The sequence below is a fragment of the Gracilinanus agilis genome, chromosome 6 (assembly GCF_016433145.1).
Source record: "Gracilinanus agilis isolate LMUSP501 chromosome 6, AgileGrace, whole genome shotgun sequence".
Classification (NCBI taxonomy): domain Eukaryota; kingdom Metazoa; phylum Chordata; class Mammalia; order Didelphimorphia; family Didelphidae; genus Gracilinanus; species Gracilinanus agilis.
The window spans coordinates 278,688,276-278,709,812 of NC_058135.1; the positions used below are offsets into that span (position 1 = coordinate 278,688,276).

The window sequence follows — 21,537 nt, forward strand, 5'->3', positions numbered from 1 at the left end:
AAGGAAGAAAGGAAGGAGGGAAGGAAGGAAGGAAGAAAGGAAGAAAGGAAGGAAGGGAAAAGAAAGAAGGAACATATTTAGAAGTGGAAGAGATATTGGAAATAATTTAGCTCAATCCTCTTATTTTAGAGAGGAATAAATAGATACTCAAAGAGAATAAGAGATTTGCCAGACAAAATTCATGTCTTCCAGTTAGGAATCCAATGTTTTACCCTCCTCCAATTTCAGCCCTTGGTGCTCCCACTAGGCAGTAATTTGATCCTGTGCTTTGTCCAAATTCTACCCAGCGAATTCTCCCAACCTGGCTCTGCCAAAGTTTCTTCTATCTTCTTTACTACCTTCATAGAATGGAATTTTATCATTGTATTTCACCAGAGGCCAGTATTGTTCTCTCCTAGATGAAGGAAACCCAGGCAAAATATGAGAAAAGGAGCCTGGACAGTCATCCAAGATCAAAGAAACATTGACAGGCTCCCTCCTCCAGACATTTGCCTCAATTGGTTCCCTGAATTTTAAAGAGCACCAAGAAAAATTAGAAATCTAGAAAAAGCCCCATTAATATCATGAAAAAATTGAGTAATTAGATCTAAAAGGAACTATTGTATTTAGCCAGAAGATGAGAAAGCTGGTGTTAGGTTTAATAAGAAGATACAATAGGGTTTTTTAAGGGAAAATGGTGGCCAGTTACTTTCCATATCCAATGAATGCAGAGCAAGAGAGAATGGGATTAAATGACAGCAGGCAAGTGTAGGACATATGGAACAGCTTTCTGTCTGGGAGCACAGCAGAACCAAGACAACAAGACTTGTAGGCAGGAAACAGTTCAGATGCCAGTTCAGACACTTCTCAACTATAATAACCCCAGGCAAGTTACTTAATCTCCTGGAGCCCCAGTTTCCTCAAAATGTCAAAATACCACAGACCTTTGGGAACCTATTCAGATCACAACTCAATGGCAATTTATCATTTTAGAGAGTTAACTTGAGGTTAGGAGAAAGGTTCAGTGGCACACCCCTAGTCATCTAGCTAATGAATAGCAGAAGCAGGAACTGAACCAAGACTTTCAAGCCATGACACCTCTCTTTTTGATCTAGAAACCATAAATGATAATCCTTGGAGGACAGGGGCTTGGACAAATATTTAGCCTTCTAGAGGTGGTTTCTAGTCTTCTGTTCAATGGGGTTAGCCAGCATCAGAGCTGGCAAGGGGCATGGGCATCAACTTACAAGCCAATCACTTTCCTTCTCTTCCTCCCCTCTCGGTCAGAGTAGAAGTAGCACAATGGATTGCTTCACCAAAAACACTTTAGTTTGTCTTGACTCCATCACTCCCTAGCTATGTAGCCCAGGGGAGGTCACATTTTAGAAAGGGCTTTTTTTCCACGTTGGATGATGTCTAAGATGCAGAGGTGACTATAAATAATTCAATTGAAATTTCACCTACATTTTAAAGCACCTACTATGTGCAAGGCATTGTGCTCTGCACTGCAGATACAAAGGCCAAAAAAAAAAATCTGTCTAGCAGGAGCTAACTTTCTATTGGAGTCATAAAGCATGCCCAATAAAAGGATTGGGGATATTTAACTTGGAAAAAAAAATACTTAGGAGAGACATGACAGCTTTCTTCAAGTATTTGAATGGCTATGTGAAAGAGAGATTAGGTTTGTTCTGATTAGCCCCCAGAGGGCAGAGCCAAGAGGAGGAGTTTGAAGGTGAAGGAAGGATTTCAGCTCAAAACATTGAAAAAGGGGGCAGCTGGGTAGCTCAGTGGATTGAGAGTCAGGCCTAGAGACTGGAGGTCCTAGGTTCAAATCCGGCCTCAGACACTTCCTCCCAGCTGTGTGGCTCTGGGCAAGTCACTTGACCCCCATTGCCCACCCTTACCACTCTTCTGCCTTGGAGCCAATACACAGAAGTTAAGGGGTTAAAAAAATTGAAAAAAACTTTCTAACAAAAAGATCTGTGCAGAAATGAACTAGAATGCTTCATTGGAGAGATTCAAGAAAAGATTGGATGATCAATTATTAGGGATGTTTTAGAGAGGACTTTCATTTAATCAATGAATCAGCAATTTCTTCCACACCTACTATGTGCCAGACAGGCACTGTGAGAGGCACTGAGAATACAAAGACAAAATGATGGTTGTCCCTGACCTAAAGTAGCATACAGTTTCACTGAGGAGTAAATAAAGGCTGTATATACAATAAATGATGACAACAGTTGGAAAGGGGGAAATCTGGAATGGTCTCCTGAGAAAAGTAGCATTTGATCTGAGTCTTGAAGGGAATTAGAGTTCCAAAAGGTGAAAGCGAAAGGGAGGGGCATTCTAGGCAGGGGCAACAACCTGTACAAAGGAAGAGAGGTAGGTGATGAACACCGAAGCCTGCCAGTCTGGCTAGAGTAAAAAGAATATGAAAGAGAGTAATATGTAATAAGTCTGGATTGACTGGACCCATATCATAAATGTCCAAACAAATGAATTGCTAGGAACCTGACAATTAAGACTTCTTGTCCTACTGGCAAAAGGACCAATGGGAACATGGTTATTGGTTGGACTAGTGGGTCTTCAAAAGTCCCTTTCAATTCTGAGCTTCTGTGGTTCGAAGAAATTATTTATTCCTTACTGAGGCTCAATTTCCCTATTTGTAAAATGAGGAAACCAATCTCTACTCTATTTATCACAAAGGATGACTGTGAAGATAGATAGATACATAGATAGATAGATAGATACATAGATCTATAGAAAGATAGACAGACAGATAGATAGAGAGATAGAGAGATAGATGGAGAGATGGGGACAGACAGGCAGATAGATACAGAGAGAGAGAGAGAGAGAGAGAGAGAGAGATGGGGACAGACAGACAGATAGATAGACACATACATAGATACATAGATAGAGAGAGATACAGACAGACAGATGGGGACAGATAGATACAGAGAAAGAGAGAGAGATAAATGGAGAGATGGGGACAGACAGACAGACAGACAGATAGATCAGTTACTATTATTAATATTATTCATCATTTCCCAGAATGTGATCCCCAAAGCTGGCAAGACTCTTCCTCCTTCTAACTCCCTCCCCTAATCTATCTTCCTGCAGCTCCTTCTATGTGAGCAGGAGAAAGGGATAATAGTTTGGGGAAACCTGGGAAGTATCTGGGACGAAAGAGAAGCTAGGAGTCTCTTGAGATGGGAGACCAGTGGAAAATAAGGGGGACTTCCCTACAGAATCCAAAGCAGCTGCCCTTCTATCTCTGGTTACCTACTGGAGGGATTGGTCAGGGCTGGAAGGGGGCGGGGTAATAGGCTCTGGGCTAGAGGATCCCACAGAAAGGTGAGTAGAGGGCAGGGGCTTCCTGAGGGAGGGGGAAGAGAGATTGAGAGATGCCACCTGTCAGTCTCTTGTTAGAAATATGAGCCTCTACGCCTAGACGGGTGTTGTACCAACCGAGCCATAAACAATGAGCTCTGGCTGGCTGGAGTCCTTGGGGGAGGATGACGGAGGAGGCAGGAGGTGGACTCCTCAGGCGGAATTAAGGGCAAGAGACAGCATGGGCTTAAAGAGAAGAGAGTGAGGCTGCACAGCTGGTGGAAGGAAGGAAGGAAGAAGCAGACAGAGGCACATACTAGGGCAGCAGCAGGTAGGAGGCACACCAGCCCCATTCCACACAGCTCCCTACTCTATCCTTCTCTTCCTGTTTCCTCTACTCCAATTTCCTCTCACTTCCCACGGTCCAGGGATAGAGCAGACTTGGTTATAAGATTAAAAATATGTGGAGAGGACCTCAGAGGTCATCTAGTCCAAATCTTTCATTTTACAGTAGGGAAAACTGAGGTCAATGGAGAAGCGAATGTTGCAAAAACATGTACCTAGCCAGTGACAAGACTGGGACAATCAGGAACCCATCCCTGACTCTAGATTCAATGGTCTAGAGACACTGGGTTACCTAAAGGCTGGCCATCTAGTATATAGAAGTTATGCAAGGAGCCCCTAAGTCCTAGTTGTGTTCTCACTGAAAATCCTTGAAGCAAACTCACCTGTGGACTCAGTCAAGAAGAGTATCTGTGGCCAAGGTAGCCTCCAACTGGAAGACACTGGATGAGAGGGATTGCACCCCATCCATATGTTAAGACAACCTTGGGGATAGCCTGTACTACCTTGGGTTGAGACACCTTGGAATTCTTTCATTCCCCCAGGGTTCTTCCAAGGAAGCTGGATCATGGATGTGTTTAGCTGAAATCCAAAGGACCCAGGGATGAAAGAAAATATGAAGTCATCTCTAGCCCTTTTATTTCTAAATCTAGTCCCAGCTACAAACTCTACTTCTTATCCTGGACTGGAGAAATGGCAGGGCCTCAGGGGACCTAGGTGCTTACAGGGACCCTCACCATTGTATGTCACAGTTTTGCCAGTACATCCTCGATACTTCTTGCAGTCATGATCAGTCTTTGTCATGATCTTTGTCGGTCTGTGGGCAAAGCTAAGGAGGATGAGGAAGGAAGGTCACTAAATGTGGGCCTGCGAATGGGCATGGAGAAGGATGTAGGGCTATTGGCGTTCTATGTCTCTATGTGCGTCCCCAAGCATTTTCAGTTTTATCCCTGTGGATAAAACTCCTTTCACTGGAGTAACTTGTTACCTTCTATGACTGGGTAGATGATCTTTGAGAAATATGGTGGTCAAAAAGATCAACTAACCTGTAACCAATCTGAGGATGATACTCTTTATTCTTAACTGTGCTAGTAATCCCCAGAGAGCAGACATAAGGAGTCCCCCTCTCTCTAATTACCTTGTATTCAAGTACTTTGTAGATATTTGTATTTGTTAATGTTATAGTGGCATCATATATATTTATATATGTCCTTTTTGTCTCCCTCATCAGAATGTAAGTGTTTAAGTCAGGATTGCTTTGTTCTTTGTACTTATATCTCTAGTGCCTAGTACAATAATAAATATTTATGGATTGACTGATCACCAGATCCAAACTATTCTAGTGGATGATGGAGTCAGGATTAAAGACCAAGAAGAGGGGACAACTAGGTGGCCCAGTGGATAGGAGGTCCTAGATTCAAAGCTGTCCTCAGACACTTCCTAGCTGTGTGACCCTGGGAAAGTCACTTAACCCCCATTGCCTAGCCCTTACTGCTCTTCTGCCTTGAAACCAATACAGAGGATTGATTCTAAGAAAAAAGAGAAGGGTTTAGAAAAAAAGAGACCAAGGAAGCAAAAACCTTGATGAACTAGAATCATGAGCTGAATCTAATATTCTATATTCTAATTTATTATATTATCTATAAATATTCTATAGTTATATAATTTTATATTCTAATTCTAAGAATTCCATATTCTAATATTCTAAATCTAAAGTTCTATAATTAGATTTAAGAAATCAACTCCGTGGTTTGAAGACGGGGGAGATGTGGTTGACCAGGGGTTAATACAAAATAGATCATATACCACAGGCTCAATATGAGTCAACACTGCAATATGGCGGCCAAGAATAGCTGATGCAATCTTAGGCTACATTAAGAGAGACCTAATGTCCAGAACACAGACTCCTTTGTCATCTACCTTAGCTTGACCACATATAGAATGGTGTGTTCAATTGTGGGCATCACATTTTAAGATGTAATTGACCACTTGGAGTGCATCCAGAAGAGGGCAACCAGGATGGTGAGGGGACTGGGATTTAGCCATTTAAAGATTATGCCATATAAATAAGAATGGGAAGACTTAGCTTAGAAGGCTCAATAGGGACATAATAACCATTCCTTAAGGATTTGAGGGGCTGTCCCATGGAAGAAGAATTCAACTTGTTCTATATGGTCCTGGGAGAGCAGAAAGAATTAGTACATAGAAGTTATGGGAAAGCAGATTTTGATTTCAGTACTGAAAACATCCGCCAGTTAGAGCTGTCCCAAACTAGAAGGGAGTGTGGTGGGTTCCCTACCACCAGAGGCTTCAAGAAAAAACTTGGGGATACTGCAGAAGGGGCTTCCTGACCAACTAGAGGATGGGCTGCTCCTTTCTAACACTTAGATTCTGTCATTCGTGAACATTTGGGTTCCATGAGCTTTGGAGACTCTTGTCGGAGGCTTAGAGAATGCAGGGTCTCTTCCATCTGAGGTATCTGAGATCACTGGTGGAAATGGCTAAGTATATGTGAGTATGCAATCTTTATAGAGGAGTGCATAGTGTGATTAGAGGGGTAAGAGTGATTGAGCTGAACAGATGGGATGGATTAGAAAAGAGCAAATGCACCACCCAGATGTATCCTGGGAAAATGCCTGGCATTGATTTATTTTGCATGGATTTCTCAGCGATGGCATGTAATGATTCTTATCACTGAATACTATCATGATCATGTCATATACATGTCCTATCTTCCACCTGGACTATGAGCTCCTTGAGGGCAGAGACTAAGTCCTATGCTTTTTCATACATCCCTATGATGCCTAGAACATAGTAGGACCTCTCAAGGTAGAAGTTTAGAATTCCACAGCTGGAAGGGAACTTGCTTAGAACGTAAACTATCAGAGCCAAGAGAACCTTAGAAGAGAAAATGGTAGAGCCTAGAGGGAACTCAACGACAGAGCTAGAAGAGACTTTGGGATATGGAATGTCACAACTGGGAGAGACATGAGAACATAAGATATCATATTATACCTGAACAGGGATTAGAGGAGAGATTCTCAACCATTTTGGGCATCACAGACCCCTTTGTCAGTCTAGGAAAGTCCGAGAACCCCTTCCCAGAATAATGATTTATAACCTCCATTTATAGTTCAAGGAAATACTCATTTCATTTAGAAGTTCACAAAGATAAAGGTGTATTTGCTTCCCATCCAGTTTCACAGATCTTGTGAAATCTATGCATGGACCCCCTTTGGGGAAAGGGGCACCAGAACCCCATATTAAAAACTTCTGAATTAAAAGTAATCAAGTCCAGTTCTTCATTTTACAGATGAGAAAGCAGATGCTCAAAAAGGAGAAATAAGATGGCCAACGTCACGCCATTAATTAGTGGCAAAGCTGGAACTAGTGATGACATCTCCTGACTCCCCATTCTCTGCTTTTTTTGGATCAGGCAACCTCCATTATCGAATAGACAGGAGGCAGCGGGAAGTAGGCTATTGGCAAGCAACATTGAGTAAAAACCACCAAGGGCTGGTGAGGGGAGGGACAAGGTAGATCATCTGGAGAGAGACAGGAAGCAGCTGGAAAATGCCCTAGCCTCCTTCAAGGAGACGGGAAACATCTTTGGCTACTAATATCCCAGAAGTGATGGCTAATCCAAGCTCAGTGGATTGAGAGTCAGGCCTAGAGATGGGAGGTCCTAAGTTCAAATCCGGGCTCAGACACTTCCCAGCTATGTGACCCTGGACAAGTCACTTGACCCCCATTGCCCACCCTTACTACTCTTCTACTTATGAGCCAATACACAGAAGTTAAGGGTTTTTTTTAAAAAAAAAGGAGACGGGAAACATCTTTGGCTACTAATATCCCAGAAGTGATGGCTAAGACTAATGGGGTGCAAGGGTCTCATCCTTATATGGAAACAAGAAAAGCAGGAAAAGGTCTGGATTCTGAAGAGAAGACTTGGGTTCAAATCCCAATTATCCCACTGAGTGACCTTAGCAAATGACTTCAACTCCCTGAGCCTGTTTTCTCATCTCTAAACTTTGAGGGTTCACCTAGAAGGCCTCTGAGGTCCCTTGTGGTCCTCCATCTTCGGTCCCATGCAGCAAAGACCGGAGTGGTGATTCCTCGTTCCCCTGTCTGCCTCTTTTCTTGGTTCCCACCCCCATGCCCATAGATACATCCAGGTGCCCCGAATGCTATCAGCTCAGGAGATAACTTTGCAAAGGTCAGGGAGTATTTTTAAACAGTGACAGGATTGCCTGTCCCTCCTCCTGCCTGAGTCACCATGAGGGACCCTGTTTGAGAGTTGTTTTCTTTGTAACCTGACCCTCAAGGGGGCAAGGGACTGGAGAGACTGTCCCTGGCATCCCTCCAGGTGTAGACACACCACAGTAAGTATATGCCTGGCGCACCCTGAGTCCAGAGGACTCAGCTTCATTGTAGAGATCCCCTACCTTGTCTTGTAGTGCTGCCCTAACCTCACGGCTAGGCTGACGCCTGGAGAACTTAAAGGAGGAAAACGTGTGTCCTTTACAAGGGAAATATGATCCTCCTGATCAACTGTGGCCAGCAAGTCTAACTAGGAGGTTCTCATTAGCCCTGTCCAGAGCACTGGAAGTTGGACAGAGCTAGAATAAAGTGTGTGTGTGTGTGTGTTGAATTCAAATCTGGCCTCTAACACTTACGAGCTGCGTGACCCTAGATGAGTCCCTGTTTGCCTCAGTTTTCTCATCTGTAAAATGAAAATAATAACAGCACCTCCCTCCCAGGCTTGTTGCAAGGATCAAATGAGACAATAATTGTAAAGTGCTTAGCACAGAGCCTGGCACATAGTAAGTGCTCTATAAATGTCAGTTATTATATCGTTATATCTCTCGACCAAACACTTTCCATATGTTATGCCCTTTAATCCTCACAAGGGAAAAGAAGGGAATAAGCAGTATATACAGCACCTACTATGTGCCGGCACTTTAATTGATCTTCACAACAACCCTGGGAGGCAGGTACTGTTATTATCCCTATTTTTACAAGTGAGGAAACTGAGGCAGGGAGGTTAAGTGATCTGTCCAGGACCACACAGCTAGTAAGAATCTGAGTCAGGATTTAAATTCATCTGGGGTCTGTCTGATTCCAAGGCCCACACTCTATCTGCTATGCCACCAGTCAGAATTTAGCTTAATGTAAGGAAAAACTCCCCACCAAGTGGAGCTGTCCCCAAATGGAGTGGTCTGCCTTGAGAGAGAATGGGTTTCTCCACACTGGAAGTACAGAAGAAAAACCTAGATAACTGCTTGCCACATGTATTGCAGAAAGGATTCTCGTGGGGCCACATAGCCTCCAAGATCCCTTCCAACTCCAAGATTGCATTCTGCCGTTCCATAATCGAGAAGAGACTCGAGTTTAGATCTGGGCCCCCAGAGTTCTAGCTGCAAGTCTCTGAGCCTCAGTTTCCTTTTCTCTGAAATGGGAACGATGATGCTGTGCTGCTTACCTCGCCGTGTGATCTGGGGGAAAAATTTCAAGTTGTTATTATGGTCCACTGAGTAAAATTTAAACTCTTTGGCTTGACATTGAGGGCATCGAACAAGGTGGCACCCATGAGCCTGTGCAGCCCATTTCATTAGGGTGGCCCAGAGGGAATGATATTCCTTTTACAAATGAAGGTCACTTGTCCAGGCTGGTGTGAGAATAAAAGGAGACAACATGTGGAAGCACTTTTCAAATCTCAAAGCCCTTTATAAAGGCTAGCTATTCTTCTGTGAGTCTCTAGCAGTCTTAAAATTCAAAGGATCCATTTCTGGGAGATCTCCTCTTGTTTTTTAAACCCTTGCCTTGTTTCCTAGAATCTATATTAAGTATGGATTCCAAAGCAGAAAAGCAGTAAGGGCTGGACAATGGGGGTTAAATGACTTGCCCAGGGTCTCACAGCCAGGAAATGTCTGAGGACAGATTTGAACCCAGGACTTCCCTACCCCAGGCCTGGCTCTCTATCCACTGAGCCACTTAGCTGCCCAAAGATCTCCTCTTAAAGGACACTATTTTTATTCCTCAAAGAAATTAAACTTAACTATAATATAGATGCCTGATCCAGCAAACCCTAGTTTCAGATGGAAAGAATAAATATGTCGTGTGTTGAAAAGCCTTTTTTCCAAGCCACACCTGACACACGTACCCTGGACAAACACCTAAGCTGGCGACTTGCCTTTCTAGTTTTATCTCGTGTTCTGCCTCCTCCCGATAACACCAAGCTTCAGCTAGTGTTTCCTCATCTGCAGAATTTAGAGTCTTGGATTAGATGGTCTCTGAGGTCCCTTCCAGTTCCAAATCCTTTGATCCCCTGATGATCCCCTCTCTGCCCACATACCCTGTGCCTTCCTGCCTGTCGGGACCTTCGGTCAAACTGTTCCCTATGCCTGGAATGTCTTCAGAGAATCACAGACTGAAAGCTGAAATGGACTTTAAAGGTCATCCCCTAGTCCAATCCGTTCCTTTTATAAAAAAGGAAACTGAGACCCGGAACTTATTTCAGACAGCCAGGATTCAAACTCAGGACCTGGGACTCCAAATCTAGCATTCTTCTCCCTCTTCCTTTCTGCCTGGTGAAAACCTTCTCATCCATTGAAACTCAACTCAGATGTAGTCCCTGACCCCTTTGCCACCTTCCCTCCCCTCCCAGCCCCCCAGACCTCCTCTTCTGAGCACCAACTGGGTTATTGTTAATTATAATTATTCATGTATATTATAGGGGTGGAGGGAAGAAATTGTGTCCTCACTCCCCCATCACATCTTCATAGGAAGTCCAAAAAGATTTGTTTCTTCATCCCTCAGAGGCAACTAGATGGTAAAGGTGCCAAAGCACTTGACTTGGAATAAGGAAACTCTGAGTTCAAATTACTTAGTAACTGTATGACTCTGGGCAAATGCCTTCATCTTTCCAGCCTCAGTTTCCTCATCTGTCAAAAGGGGAAAATAATATCACATCCTTCTCAGGGTTGCTGTGAAGATCAAATGAGGCAATAAATAAATATAGGAAATGCATTTGGCAAGACCTTTAAGTGCTTCGTAAATGTGAGCTATTATTATTTAAACTTTGTATCTTTCCCAACATCTTCCCTGGACTTTACATACAGTAAGTGTCTAATAAATATATTCTTTCTCCTTGCTCTGTGGCAAGGCTTGGCGAAGAGTCAAATCCTAATGAATGTCATCTCCTTCTAGAGATGGAACAGGAAAAGGAGAAGCCCCTTCAGGATGGGACCACTCCCTCTACCCCAAACCAGACAGCAAACAATTCTGGACCTGAGGGGACTGGATGCTCCACAGAGGAGGAGTTAGCCAAAGACATGGCCCAGAAGATGTCCAATAAGGAATCTGCAGACACGACGAAGGCTGAACCCAAGAAGGAAGAGAATATAACAGAGGAAGCCAAGTCTAAGTCCAAGATAGAGGCTGACCCAAAAGCTAAGTCTGATCCCAAGAAGGAAGGTGATGAAAAAGAGGAGACCAAACCTGTAGCTCAGGGAAAGGCAGATGAGGAAGAAGAGGCCAAGTCCGGTTTGAGAAAAGATGCTAATGGGAAAGAGGAGGCCAAGTCTGAACCCAAGGAAGAGGCTAATGAGAAAGGAGAAGACAAGACTGAACCCAAAGAAGAGGCTGATGGGAAAGGGGAGGCCAAATCTGAACCCAAGGAAGAGGCTAATGAGAAAGGAGAAGCCAAGATTGAACCCAAAGAAGAGACTGATAGGAAAGAGGAGGCCAAGTCTGAACCCAAGGAAGAGGCTGAAAGGAAAGAGGAGGCCAAGTCTGAACCCAAGAAAGGGAATGATAAAGAAGAAACCAAATGTAATTCAACAGAGGGGGCAACAAAAGAATCTGAGAAGGGGCATAAGGAGACTTCCTGTTCAGAATTGGTGGCAGAAACCATTTCTGACACTCAGGTCATCCAGGTGAGGAAGTCTAGTTTTCCCTTGTTGGGGGTCTCTAAACCTTTCCTCCTTCCATACACCCATAGCAACAAAGTGGGAGGTATGATCTATAGGGCAATGGGGGAGTGAGGACACAATTTCTTCCCTCCACCCCTAGACAACTTGCAATGGGTGGCTCCCTGGGAATTGACTCCCCATATGCATGTGCATGCCTGGGATCCACAGGAGCCTGTGTGTGCCCTTCCAGGAGGTAGGTGGTACTGATGGAGAGCCAGGCAATGAGGCTGAGGAACAAGGAGAAGGCTCAGGAGCAATGCCCAGCTCCCCAGAGGAGTGGCCAGAGAGCCCCACAGGAGAGGGACAGGACCTCAGCCCAGGTAAATGCAACTGTAGCATGGGGGAAGGCAAAGTTGGGGTGCAGGGGGAATGTAATGGTAGAAAGAAGGGGGAAAGGAAGCACATCTCCAACAGCCATAGGTGCCTCCTTTTATTTCTCTCCAGATACCATTGGTCCAGACAGCCCAACAGCCAGGTAAGACTGAGTCTTGGGGTTCCCCACTCAAGACTCTCCCCAACCTCTAGCCCCATTCTCTCACTTTCTCTTTTTAAGTCAGCCCTCAGTCTCCAGCTAAGTCCATCAGGCCTCCTCTGTTGCCCATCCTCCAGGCCAACACTGTCTAAGCATTCCTCCACTGCCAATCACACAGTATTCCTGAATCCCTAATGCTACCTAACGCCTTTGAACTGGTTTAGACTATTTTCCACTTGGATATGAGGGTATTTTCTAAATGAGGGCTCAGAAGTCCCAACTGAATCCATCGGCATTCATTAAGTGCCCATTATTATATGCCAAGCATTTATTGGGCCCTGAGGATACAAAGACAAACCCAAACTAGTCCCTGCCCTCATGGAGCTTATGTCTTCTTCTGGGAAGGGGGAGAAACAGGATACATCAGTGCAAATAGGTAAGTATGCATGATTATTTAAGGAGGAGGGAAAGAGAGATTCCAAAAGAATTTGAGTCATCTGAACTCTGAGCTGAGTCTTGAAGGGAGCTAGGGATTCTAAGCAGCAAAACTTAAAAGGGAGAGCATTCCCACTAAGGGGGAAAGGAAGACAGACTATCAGTCAATCAACATATATTAAGTACCTGCTATGTGCCAGGCACTGTGCTAAGTGCTAGGGATACAAAAGCAGGTAAAAATCAGTCTGTGCCCTGGAAGCAGAATATGTAATGTTGAGTTTAGGGAGCAATAAGAAGTTTCACTAGAGTGTCAAGGGTGTTCACGCCTGTGCTGGTGAACCTATGGCACAAGTGCTGGAGTGTGCTGGAAGGGGCTGCTCCCTTCCTGCTCTCCACGCACCTGAGGACATTTCTCCCATCACTGGCCCCTCTGCCCAGCAGCCCAATGGGAGTGCTTCCTCCCTCCCCTGTCTGGGGTAAGGGGGCGGCGCACATGCAGTGTGAGGGTTGTCTTTTGGGCTCTTGGTCTCTAAAAGGTTCACCATCACTGACATAGACTATAAGCTCCGGGAGGCCAGGGACAACTTCACCTCTGTCTTCATAACCCCCATACCAAGTGCCATGCCTGGCCCATAGGAGGTAATTAATAACTTTTTAGTGATTGATTTTTTTCAAAGCTTCCCCTACACCAAAAGCAGAGCCAATGCTCATAGAGCTATCCCACCCCACCTCACCCCCCAGCTGGCAGGGTCCAGTCCTTCTGGACCTCCCTCTTGACTTCCTTCTGTCCCTAGTGACTCCTCCCCCAGCGATGTCCCCCAGAGTCCCACAGGTCCCTCTCCTTCTGAGGAGAAAAAGAAGGAGAAGCCATCAGAACCCAGAGCCTCTGCTCCAACTCGACCCCGAGGACCCAGGGCTCAGAACCGAAAAGCCATCGTGGACAAGTTTGGTGGGTAAGGAGCAGGGATATGGGAGCCATGGAGGCTGGGTGAGTCCAAGGCAAAGAGCAAACCTTTAAAAATACCTTCTTTCAGGGTTTTCTAGCAGGGGCCAGGATTTGTACTGATGGAAGGGGAAATGGAGTCCAGGCTGAAAGGAGAGGGACAGCTGGAAGCTGTCTAATACAAATAGAATCAAGAGAGACAGGTTCTAGTCCCAACTCTACCACCAGAAGACCTGAGCCAGGCTATCTCTTCCCTCTGCCTCAGTTTTCCCTCTCTAGAACAAAGGGCAGGGGGCAAGGTGGTAGAAGAAAAATAGCCCTGATTTTGAGTCGCAAATGGTGCCCTTGAATCCTATTCCCACACCTGCTCAGCAGCTACTGACCCAGAAGAAAGAATGATGAGCTTGGAGTAAGAACCCGAGTTCAAGTCTTGCCTCAGTTATTTGGTAGCTATATGATCTTTGGGAAAGTCCCTTAATCTTTCTCCATCTCAGTTTCTTCCTCTGTAAAATGGAGATAACAGTATCTCCTTCTCTGGGCTCTTGTAAAGATCAAATGAGAGAATAGATGTAAAATCCTTTTGTAATTCTCAAAGTACTCCTATAAATGTTGTTATTATTTGCTGCGTAATCCTGGGGAAAACATTTCACTTTGCAGGACCTCATTTTGTTCATCTGTAAAATGGGAAAGAGTGGGTGGCCTCCCCGTTGGTTGTTCAGTTGTACCCAACTCTTTGTGATCCAGTTTTTGGATTTTTTGGAGGCAAAGATATATTTTACAGCTGAGAAAAATGAGGCAAACAGGGTTAAGTGACTTGTCCAGGGTTCCGAGGTCAGATTTTAACTCAGGAAGATGAGTCTTCCTGACTACAGGCCCAGCACTTTATCCACAGGGCCGCCTCGATGCTAGGACTAGATGGTCTCTAAGGTCCCTCTCAGTTTGACTATTCTCTGATCTTTGATCACTTCTTTGGCCTCAACCCTTCTATTTCCCAAACAGGGCAGCAACAGGCGCTGCCCCCCTTTTCCGGAATGCCAAGGCAGCAGGGGCAGCTGTGGGCAGCGTCAGGAACATGCTGCTTGAATGGTGTCGAGCCATGACCCGAAAATATGAGGTGGGAGCCGGAACGGGTACAGGGGAAAGGCTGGGGCTTGTGATTCCCAGGGAGGGGGGCAGGGAGGACTAGGGGAGCCCCTTCTCCAGGGGGGCTTCTGCACATGCAGGTGAGACTTAAAGGCAAAGAGAAGAACCTAGAAGATGGGGGGCAGAAGAACTCAGAAACATCCTTTCTCCAGTCCTTCCTCTCTGAAGCCAGCAAGGAGCCTAGGGCAAGAGATTCAACATAAGCCAACTTCTCATTTCCTTAGCACGTGGACATCCAGAACTTCTCCTCCAGCTGGAGCAGCGGGATGGCCTTCTGCGCTCTCATCCACAAATTCTTCCCTGATGCCTTTGACTACAGCGCCCTCGATCCCAAGCAGCGCCGAGAGAACTTCACCCTGGCCTTCTCCACTGCCGAGTGAGTCAGAGAACTCTAAAATGATGGGGTTTCTTTGCCCAATTGGGAGGATGCCAAGTCAAGGAGTGGTGGGGGTTCTCTGGGCCTCTGTTTCCTCATCTGAAGAATGGTTCAATAGACAGAATGTTGTCCTTGGACCCAGGGACAACAGTACTCAGATCCCACCTCTAAGACTTACTAGCTGGGTGACCATGGGTAAGTCAGTTAACATTTCTGAGACTTAGTTTACTTTTTTGTTAAATGGGGATAATAATACCTGGAGTGCCCATGTGACAGGTTTACTGTGAGGCTCCAATAAGAAATGTGTATAGGAAGTACTTTGCAAACCTTAAAGTACTGTGACTTTTACAAGGTCACTATAGTATGGTATCTCAGGACTTGGCCAGTTCTGTTGGTGTTCGTGGTGTTTTGTTTTTAATTTAGAAACTATTTATTTTAGAAATAGATACTGCTCCAAAAAGGATTTAAATATCTACACATATGCATATATCATATAAAAGGCTCCCCCCGCCAAAGAATAAACTAGCATGGTCACCTGAATCCCCAGGAAAAGCGATTCAATCATAGTCTTGGTTACTATTTTTCACCTGAGCTCTTACTTTCTCAAGTGAAGCAGTGATGCCTTTGCTGGTATTTTCCTCTTTTTCCAAAGTGGGGATGAAGCTCTTCAGCCCAGAGTTAACTTCATTTGCCATTTCTGGATCAGAGCTTTGGAGGAGGAGATGCCCAGTTAACCCCAACCTCAGACTTTGATTTCTTGACACCAACATGCTCTACCAATATTTTTGCAAAAGACCCTTCTCTTCCATTTTCCTTCATTTTTTTCATCTTGTTCTAACAACCATTTCAGAGCTAGATGTCCAATTGGGTGTTCTGCCATGTGGAAATCTCCATTCTTGCCACCAAGAATCATTTCAGGAACAATGACACTCATAGCAGGCTAACTGTCTCCAAGATCAATCCCAGGACATTAGTCACAGTTACACATCAACTTCTCTGTCACCAATTTAACACTGTGTTCTAAGTTCCCTACTAGCTCAAACATCCTATGGTCCGTGTTCCAAGGTCCTTTCTAACCTTCTGGATTCTGGATTCTAAGGTTCTTTTCAGCTCTAGCTTTCTGTGTAATGATGTTCCTTCTATGTTCCAAAGTCTCTTCTAGGTCTAACATTCTATGGTCTATGTTCCAAAGACCTTTCTAACATTCTGCATTCTAAGGTTCCTTAGAGCTCTAACATTCTGTGTAATGATGTTCCTTCTATGTTCCAAAGTCTCTTCTAGGTCTAACATTCTATGGTCTATGTTCCAAGATCCTTTCTAACCTTCTGGATTCTGGATTCTAAGGTTCTTTACAGCTCTAGCTTTCTGTGTAATGATGTCCCTTCTATGTTCCAAAGTCTCTTCTAGGTCTAACATTCTATGGTCTACGTTCCAAGATCCTTTCTAACCTTCTGGATTCTGGATTCTAAGGTTCTTTACAGCTCTCACATTCTGTGTAATGATGTTCCTTCTATGTTCCAAAGTCTCTTCTAGGTCTAACATTCTATGGTCCATGTTCCAAAGTCCTTTCTAACATTCTGCATTCTAAGGTTCTTTAGAGCTCTAACACTCTGTGTAATGATGTCCCTTCTATGTTCGAAAGCCTATTCCAAGTCTAACATTCTGTGCTCTGTGTTCCTGAGTCCTTTCCAATTCTAACATTTCATGTGCTCATCTTTCTTCTAGTTCTAACAGGATATGTTTTTGGAAGTCTCTTCCCAATAAGGCCAGAGGGCCAACCCTGGCCAAGATGATGTGAAAAATTTTCCCAAACCATGTCTGACGAGTGAGAGAATCTAAAAAGCCTTAAGAGAGTCATTAAAGCTCAGGAACTGCCTCCCCCATCATCAGTCCCACCCATTCCCGATCTTGGGTAAGACTGAGATGCTGTCTGATGCCCTCTCCAGTTTGGTGAGAAATCTTTATGCCCAAGAAATAAGACACCAGAGGGATAGGAGTTTTTTTGTCTCCTTCTTTGAAATCCTTCCATACCCCTGATGTGAGGCATTCTTGGAGTCAAGGTTCCAAGTTGGAAATTTAGTCCAGCTGGCTTGTCCCCCAAAGAGCATTTTCAGCAGGGCCCTCTTTTCTCCCAGAGGACAGTAGACAAGGGGGCACACATCAAAGCATCACATGTGAATTCCTCGTTGGCAGTTTGGTGCAATAGATAGCATGGAGGACTTAGCATCAGGAAGCTCTGAATTCAAGTTTTTTCTCAGATAGCCAGTAAATATGAGACCTTAGTCAAGTCATTTTATTTTTTTTAGCCTCAGCTTTTTAAGAGCCATTTAATAGCATCTACTTCATCCAGTCCTTGTAGGGATCAAATGAGCAAATATAGGTAAAGTGTTTTGCAAACTGTAAAACCTAAACAGAATGTCACAAAAGACTCAGTGAAGGAGCAGATAGGCACCACAGAGGATGGAGCTCTAGGCCTGGAGTCAGGAGGTCCTGGGCTCCAGGTTCAAGCTTCCTAGCTGGATGACCTTGGGCAAGTCACTGAACCTCATTTGCCTAGCCCTTGCCCTTCCATCTTAGAGTTGTTACTAAGTCAGAAAGGAAGTATTTTTTAAAAGAATTAGTGAAGCTTTAAGTTATTTAAGCTGGAGACTTTGGAGACACCCAGTATAAATATTAGCTGGTGCTATTACTATTAGCTAGTGCTAAGCACCTCTGGGCAAAAAGTCAAAGCTGTGTGCCTCCTCCCTTCTGCCCCAGGGTATGTGGGGATCCTGAATCAGAGCATCTGAGTCCCATTCCTAGGTATAGCCTTAGATCTTAGATGTGAATTTCCTTCAAGGAGAAAACAACAGTATCATACGTGTATGTGATTTATATATATTGTATGTGACATGTATGCCCATCATGTGTGTGATATGCACCTGTGTGTATAGTATTTATACATATGAAATATATGTAAGGTCTACAAAGCCTTTTATATATACTATCTTAGTTCATCCACTTAATATTCACTTAAGATTAATAGTAAAAGCTTTATCGTCTTTGTACATATGAGAAAATTGAGAGTAAGAGAGGTCAAATCTTGTGAAAAGTCTCACATCTCCTAAGGGTCAAAGTCCAGATTTGAACTGTGAGCTTCTGGCTTCAAAATTGCTGTCCCACTGTGTGGCTGTGTCATCAAACAGGGTCAGAAGAGTTGATGTTCTAGAGGATTGACTAGAGGGCTTTGAGTGAAAATCAAGGGGAGAGTTTGCTGACAACTATGAAGGACATCAGGATGTCAAACTGGGGGCTTACGCGGACTTGGAGACCACCTACTTCCCCCCAATTAAATTCTCTTTGGAATCTATTATCTTTCCTCAGAGTTGCCTCTGGAAAATCTCAGAATATAACTCAAGTACAGCTTTTGTCTTCCTCTCCTTTGATGTAGGTAAAATGCTCCTATACAAGCATTCAAGGCAACAATGTGTATATGTGGTACAGGACAGCTTTTTGCCCTGTAAAAAATAGATGAAGGACTCAGAGCAGCCCATAAATAATAAATACAATTTTCTTCCCTCTTCCATGAGGCTTACCCTTCCCAAGACCCTATATAATCTCTTAGACTTGTAGTATTAGTTCATTGATTAAATTCTCCTCCAAAGGAAAACACAATTAAAATCGTTAGACGACAGCTCTCCCAAACTCTGACATTCTGTTGAGTCCTTTGTACATTCCAGACACCCAATAAAGCCTCATGTTACTACCCTTAGGAATTGAACTCTTCTAAAGACAGGAGATGTTCTTGGAATTGTTCATTCTCTCTCTTTTTCTTTCTCTCTCTTGGTCTCTCTCTTTCTCTCCCCCCCCCCTTCTTTTCTCTCTCTCCATCTCTCCATCTCTGTCTCTCTCCCTCCCCTCTATCTCTTCTCTTTGTCTCTCTGTCTCTATCAATCTCTGTTTCTCTGTGTGTCTCTCTCCCCTCTCTCTCCCCATGCACAGTCACTGGCATATATTCTGTAGGTGATCCGAATGATGCATAATGCCTTATCGTAGGACCCAGACCTAGAAAGCACCCTGAGTATCATCCAGTCTAACCTCCTCATTTTCCAGTGGAGAGAATGAAGGCCCAAAGAAGTGGGTCCTAAGGTCCCACAGCAAATAAATGAGGAAGGGAACTGGCATTTGAGCCCGAGTCCTCTGCTGACCAGTGCATTCTGTTCTGCAACTCTTATCCTCTACTGAATCTCATCCCCTTCCCATCCTCAGGAATCTAGCTGACTGTGCCCAACTGCTGGAAGTAGATGACATGGTCCGGCTGAGCGTCCCTGACTCCAAATGTGTCTACACCTACATCCAGGAGTTGTACCGCAGCCTTGTGCAAAAGGGACTGGTGAAAACCAAGAAGAAGTAAAGAACATGAGAGTCCGTGGCAGGAGCAGCCCATAAGGACATCTGGTTGATGCTAATGGGACTTCCTCTTGCTCTTTGGCATCCCTCAGTTATTTAGGAGGTGACTAAAGACACAGGGAGGACAGAGGCATATGGGGCAGCACAGTGACATCCTGGGGCTTCTAGGGTCCATGCCCCCAGTCCCCAGGCACCCTACCCCAAGATAAGGAATAGCCAAAGAAACTTTCCTGAGAACACTCCTTCCTGTCTGCTTCTTAATGTCTCAAATTGCCTCGATCTCCTCCTCTTCCATCCTCACACAAATCCTGGGAGGTCCCTGGAATAGATAGATATTATCATTCTCAATTTATAGATGAGGAACCAGGCATCACTAAGGGTCAAATGACTTCACCAAAGTCATGCAACTCATTTGAGGACAGGACTGGAATGAGAACCCAGATCTTCTGTCTTTCAACTTCCTGCTCTTTCACAGAATCATAATCCATAGACATTAGAACCTGTAGGGACCATGCATGAAAGAAGCAGAAGAAGAAGCTTAGAAGATACCTAGTGTTATCCAGTATCTGTTTTCCAGGTGAGGAACCCCAGAGAAGCCAAGTAACTTAGCCAAGGCTGTAGAGTAGGAAGAAGCAAGGTCAAAATTTGAACCCATTTCCTGTGATTCCACTTTTAATTCTTTGTCTCTGGGACACCATTATGCCTGTTACAAACCAGGCTGGGCTTGAAATTCTGGCCATTGGTGACAACTCAAATATAATCACAAGAGGATCCAGGTTGGAAATGGGTTGGATGATGGCTGCAACTTAAGCTACATCTCTGACCATGGTAAACATCCTTCGGGGCAGTTTGTCCATTCATTCATTTGATCATCCATTCATTCACTCACCATCTGAAAAAGCTGGAGGGTTCTCATGAAATGCAAACTTAGAATGAAACGATATTTTGGGGGGCAGCCAAAAAACTAATATGATCTTAGCCTGATGGGAGCACATTGTCCTGAATGTGGGATTCTAGCCCACTCAGGCTACATCTGGACTATTGTGCTCAGTTCTAACCCTCATGTTGTGGGAAAGACATTGGCACGCTGGATTGGACCCAGAAGAGGGAGACCAAGATGGTGAGAAGATTGTTCTATGAAAGGATCTATTAAAGAAAATGGGGGTGGTTAATTTGGAGAAGAGAAGACTCATAAGGAACATGACAAACATCTCTCTTCAAGTATCTAAAGGGCTCTCCTATAGGCAAAGGTTTAGACATTTTCTGTTTGGTCCTAGAAGACTAGGAGGGATGGGTAGATGTGGCAAAAGGGGCAGAAGCGCACTGGGCAGAAGGGAAAACTTTTTTTTATGATTAGAACTATTCCAAATTTTGGATCTGGCTTTTTTTTAACCCTTACCTTCTGCCTTGGAATCAATTCTATGTAGTAAGGGCTAGGCAATAGGGGTTAAGTGACTTACCCAGGGTCACACAGCTGGGAAGTGTCTGAGGCCAGATTTGAACCTAGGACCTCCTGTCTCTAGGTCTAGCTCTCAATCCACTGTGCCACCCAGCTGCCCCCCAGGATCTGGCTGTTTTGAGAAGCAAAAGGTTATCTCTCTCTGAAGGTTTTCAAGGAGATTCCAGATGACCACTTAGGAGGGAGAGAAGGAGATAGTATAGAGGAAATTCCTGTTTTGACACAGATGGGGCTTGACAGCCTATAAGGTTCCTTCAAATTGTTGTGAGGAAGTTTAACAACAAAATCTGAGTTTGTCATCCATTCTTCCGACTTTTTTGTTGGAGAAAAGGGTGTCTCCCGCACTGAAGACTAGTTATCAAAAACGATATTTCCTAAGGTAGAAAGAATTCAGGAGACTGAAGAATATATTCCAGGTTTTAGATTTTCTCTCTCCACTTTACCTTGGCAGAAACTTCCATATCTCACTTCTCCTAGTGAGAAGTTTCCTTCCTCGACTTATCAGACCATTCAAGTGCCACTCCTATCTCTCTAGACCAGGGGTCGGCAACGTATGGCTCTCGAGCCATATCTGGCTCTTTTGAGGGCCAGATCTGGCTCTTTCTGCAGGAGCCATAAAGTCAATTTTTTTCAGGCACTGTTACAGGAGTGGCACTATGAGCACTGTATGGCTCTCATGAAATTACAGTTTAAAAA

The 21,537-nt window shown here is 44.3% G+C and overlaps 1 protein-coding gene across 1 annotated transcript; it reads left to right on the forward strand.

The window, feature by feature from the left end:
- The first annotated feature begins 3,478 nt into the window (after positions 1-3,478).
- SMTNL1 (smoothelin like 1) lies at positions 3,479-19,624 on the forward strand. The gene is made up of 8 exons (XM_044680326.1): positions 3,479-3,640; positions 10,861-11,588; positions 11,815-11,944; positions 12,069-12,099; positions 13,326-13,484; positions 14,474-14,588; positions 14,842-14,993; positions 19,242-19,624. Exons 2-8 carry the CDS (start codon positions 10,863-10,865, stop codon positions 19,384-19,386), a joined length of 1,458 nt encoding a protein of 485 aa, XP_044536261.1. The 5' UTR covers positions 3,479-3,640; positions 10,861-10,862; the 3' UTR covers positions 19,387-19,624.
- Positions 19,625-21,537: the final 1,913 nt, after the last annotated feature.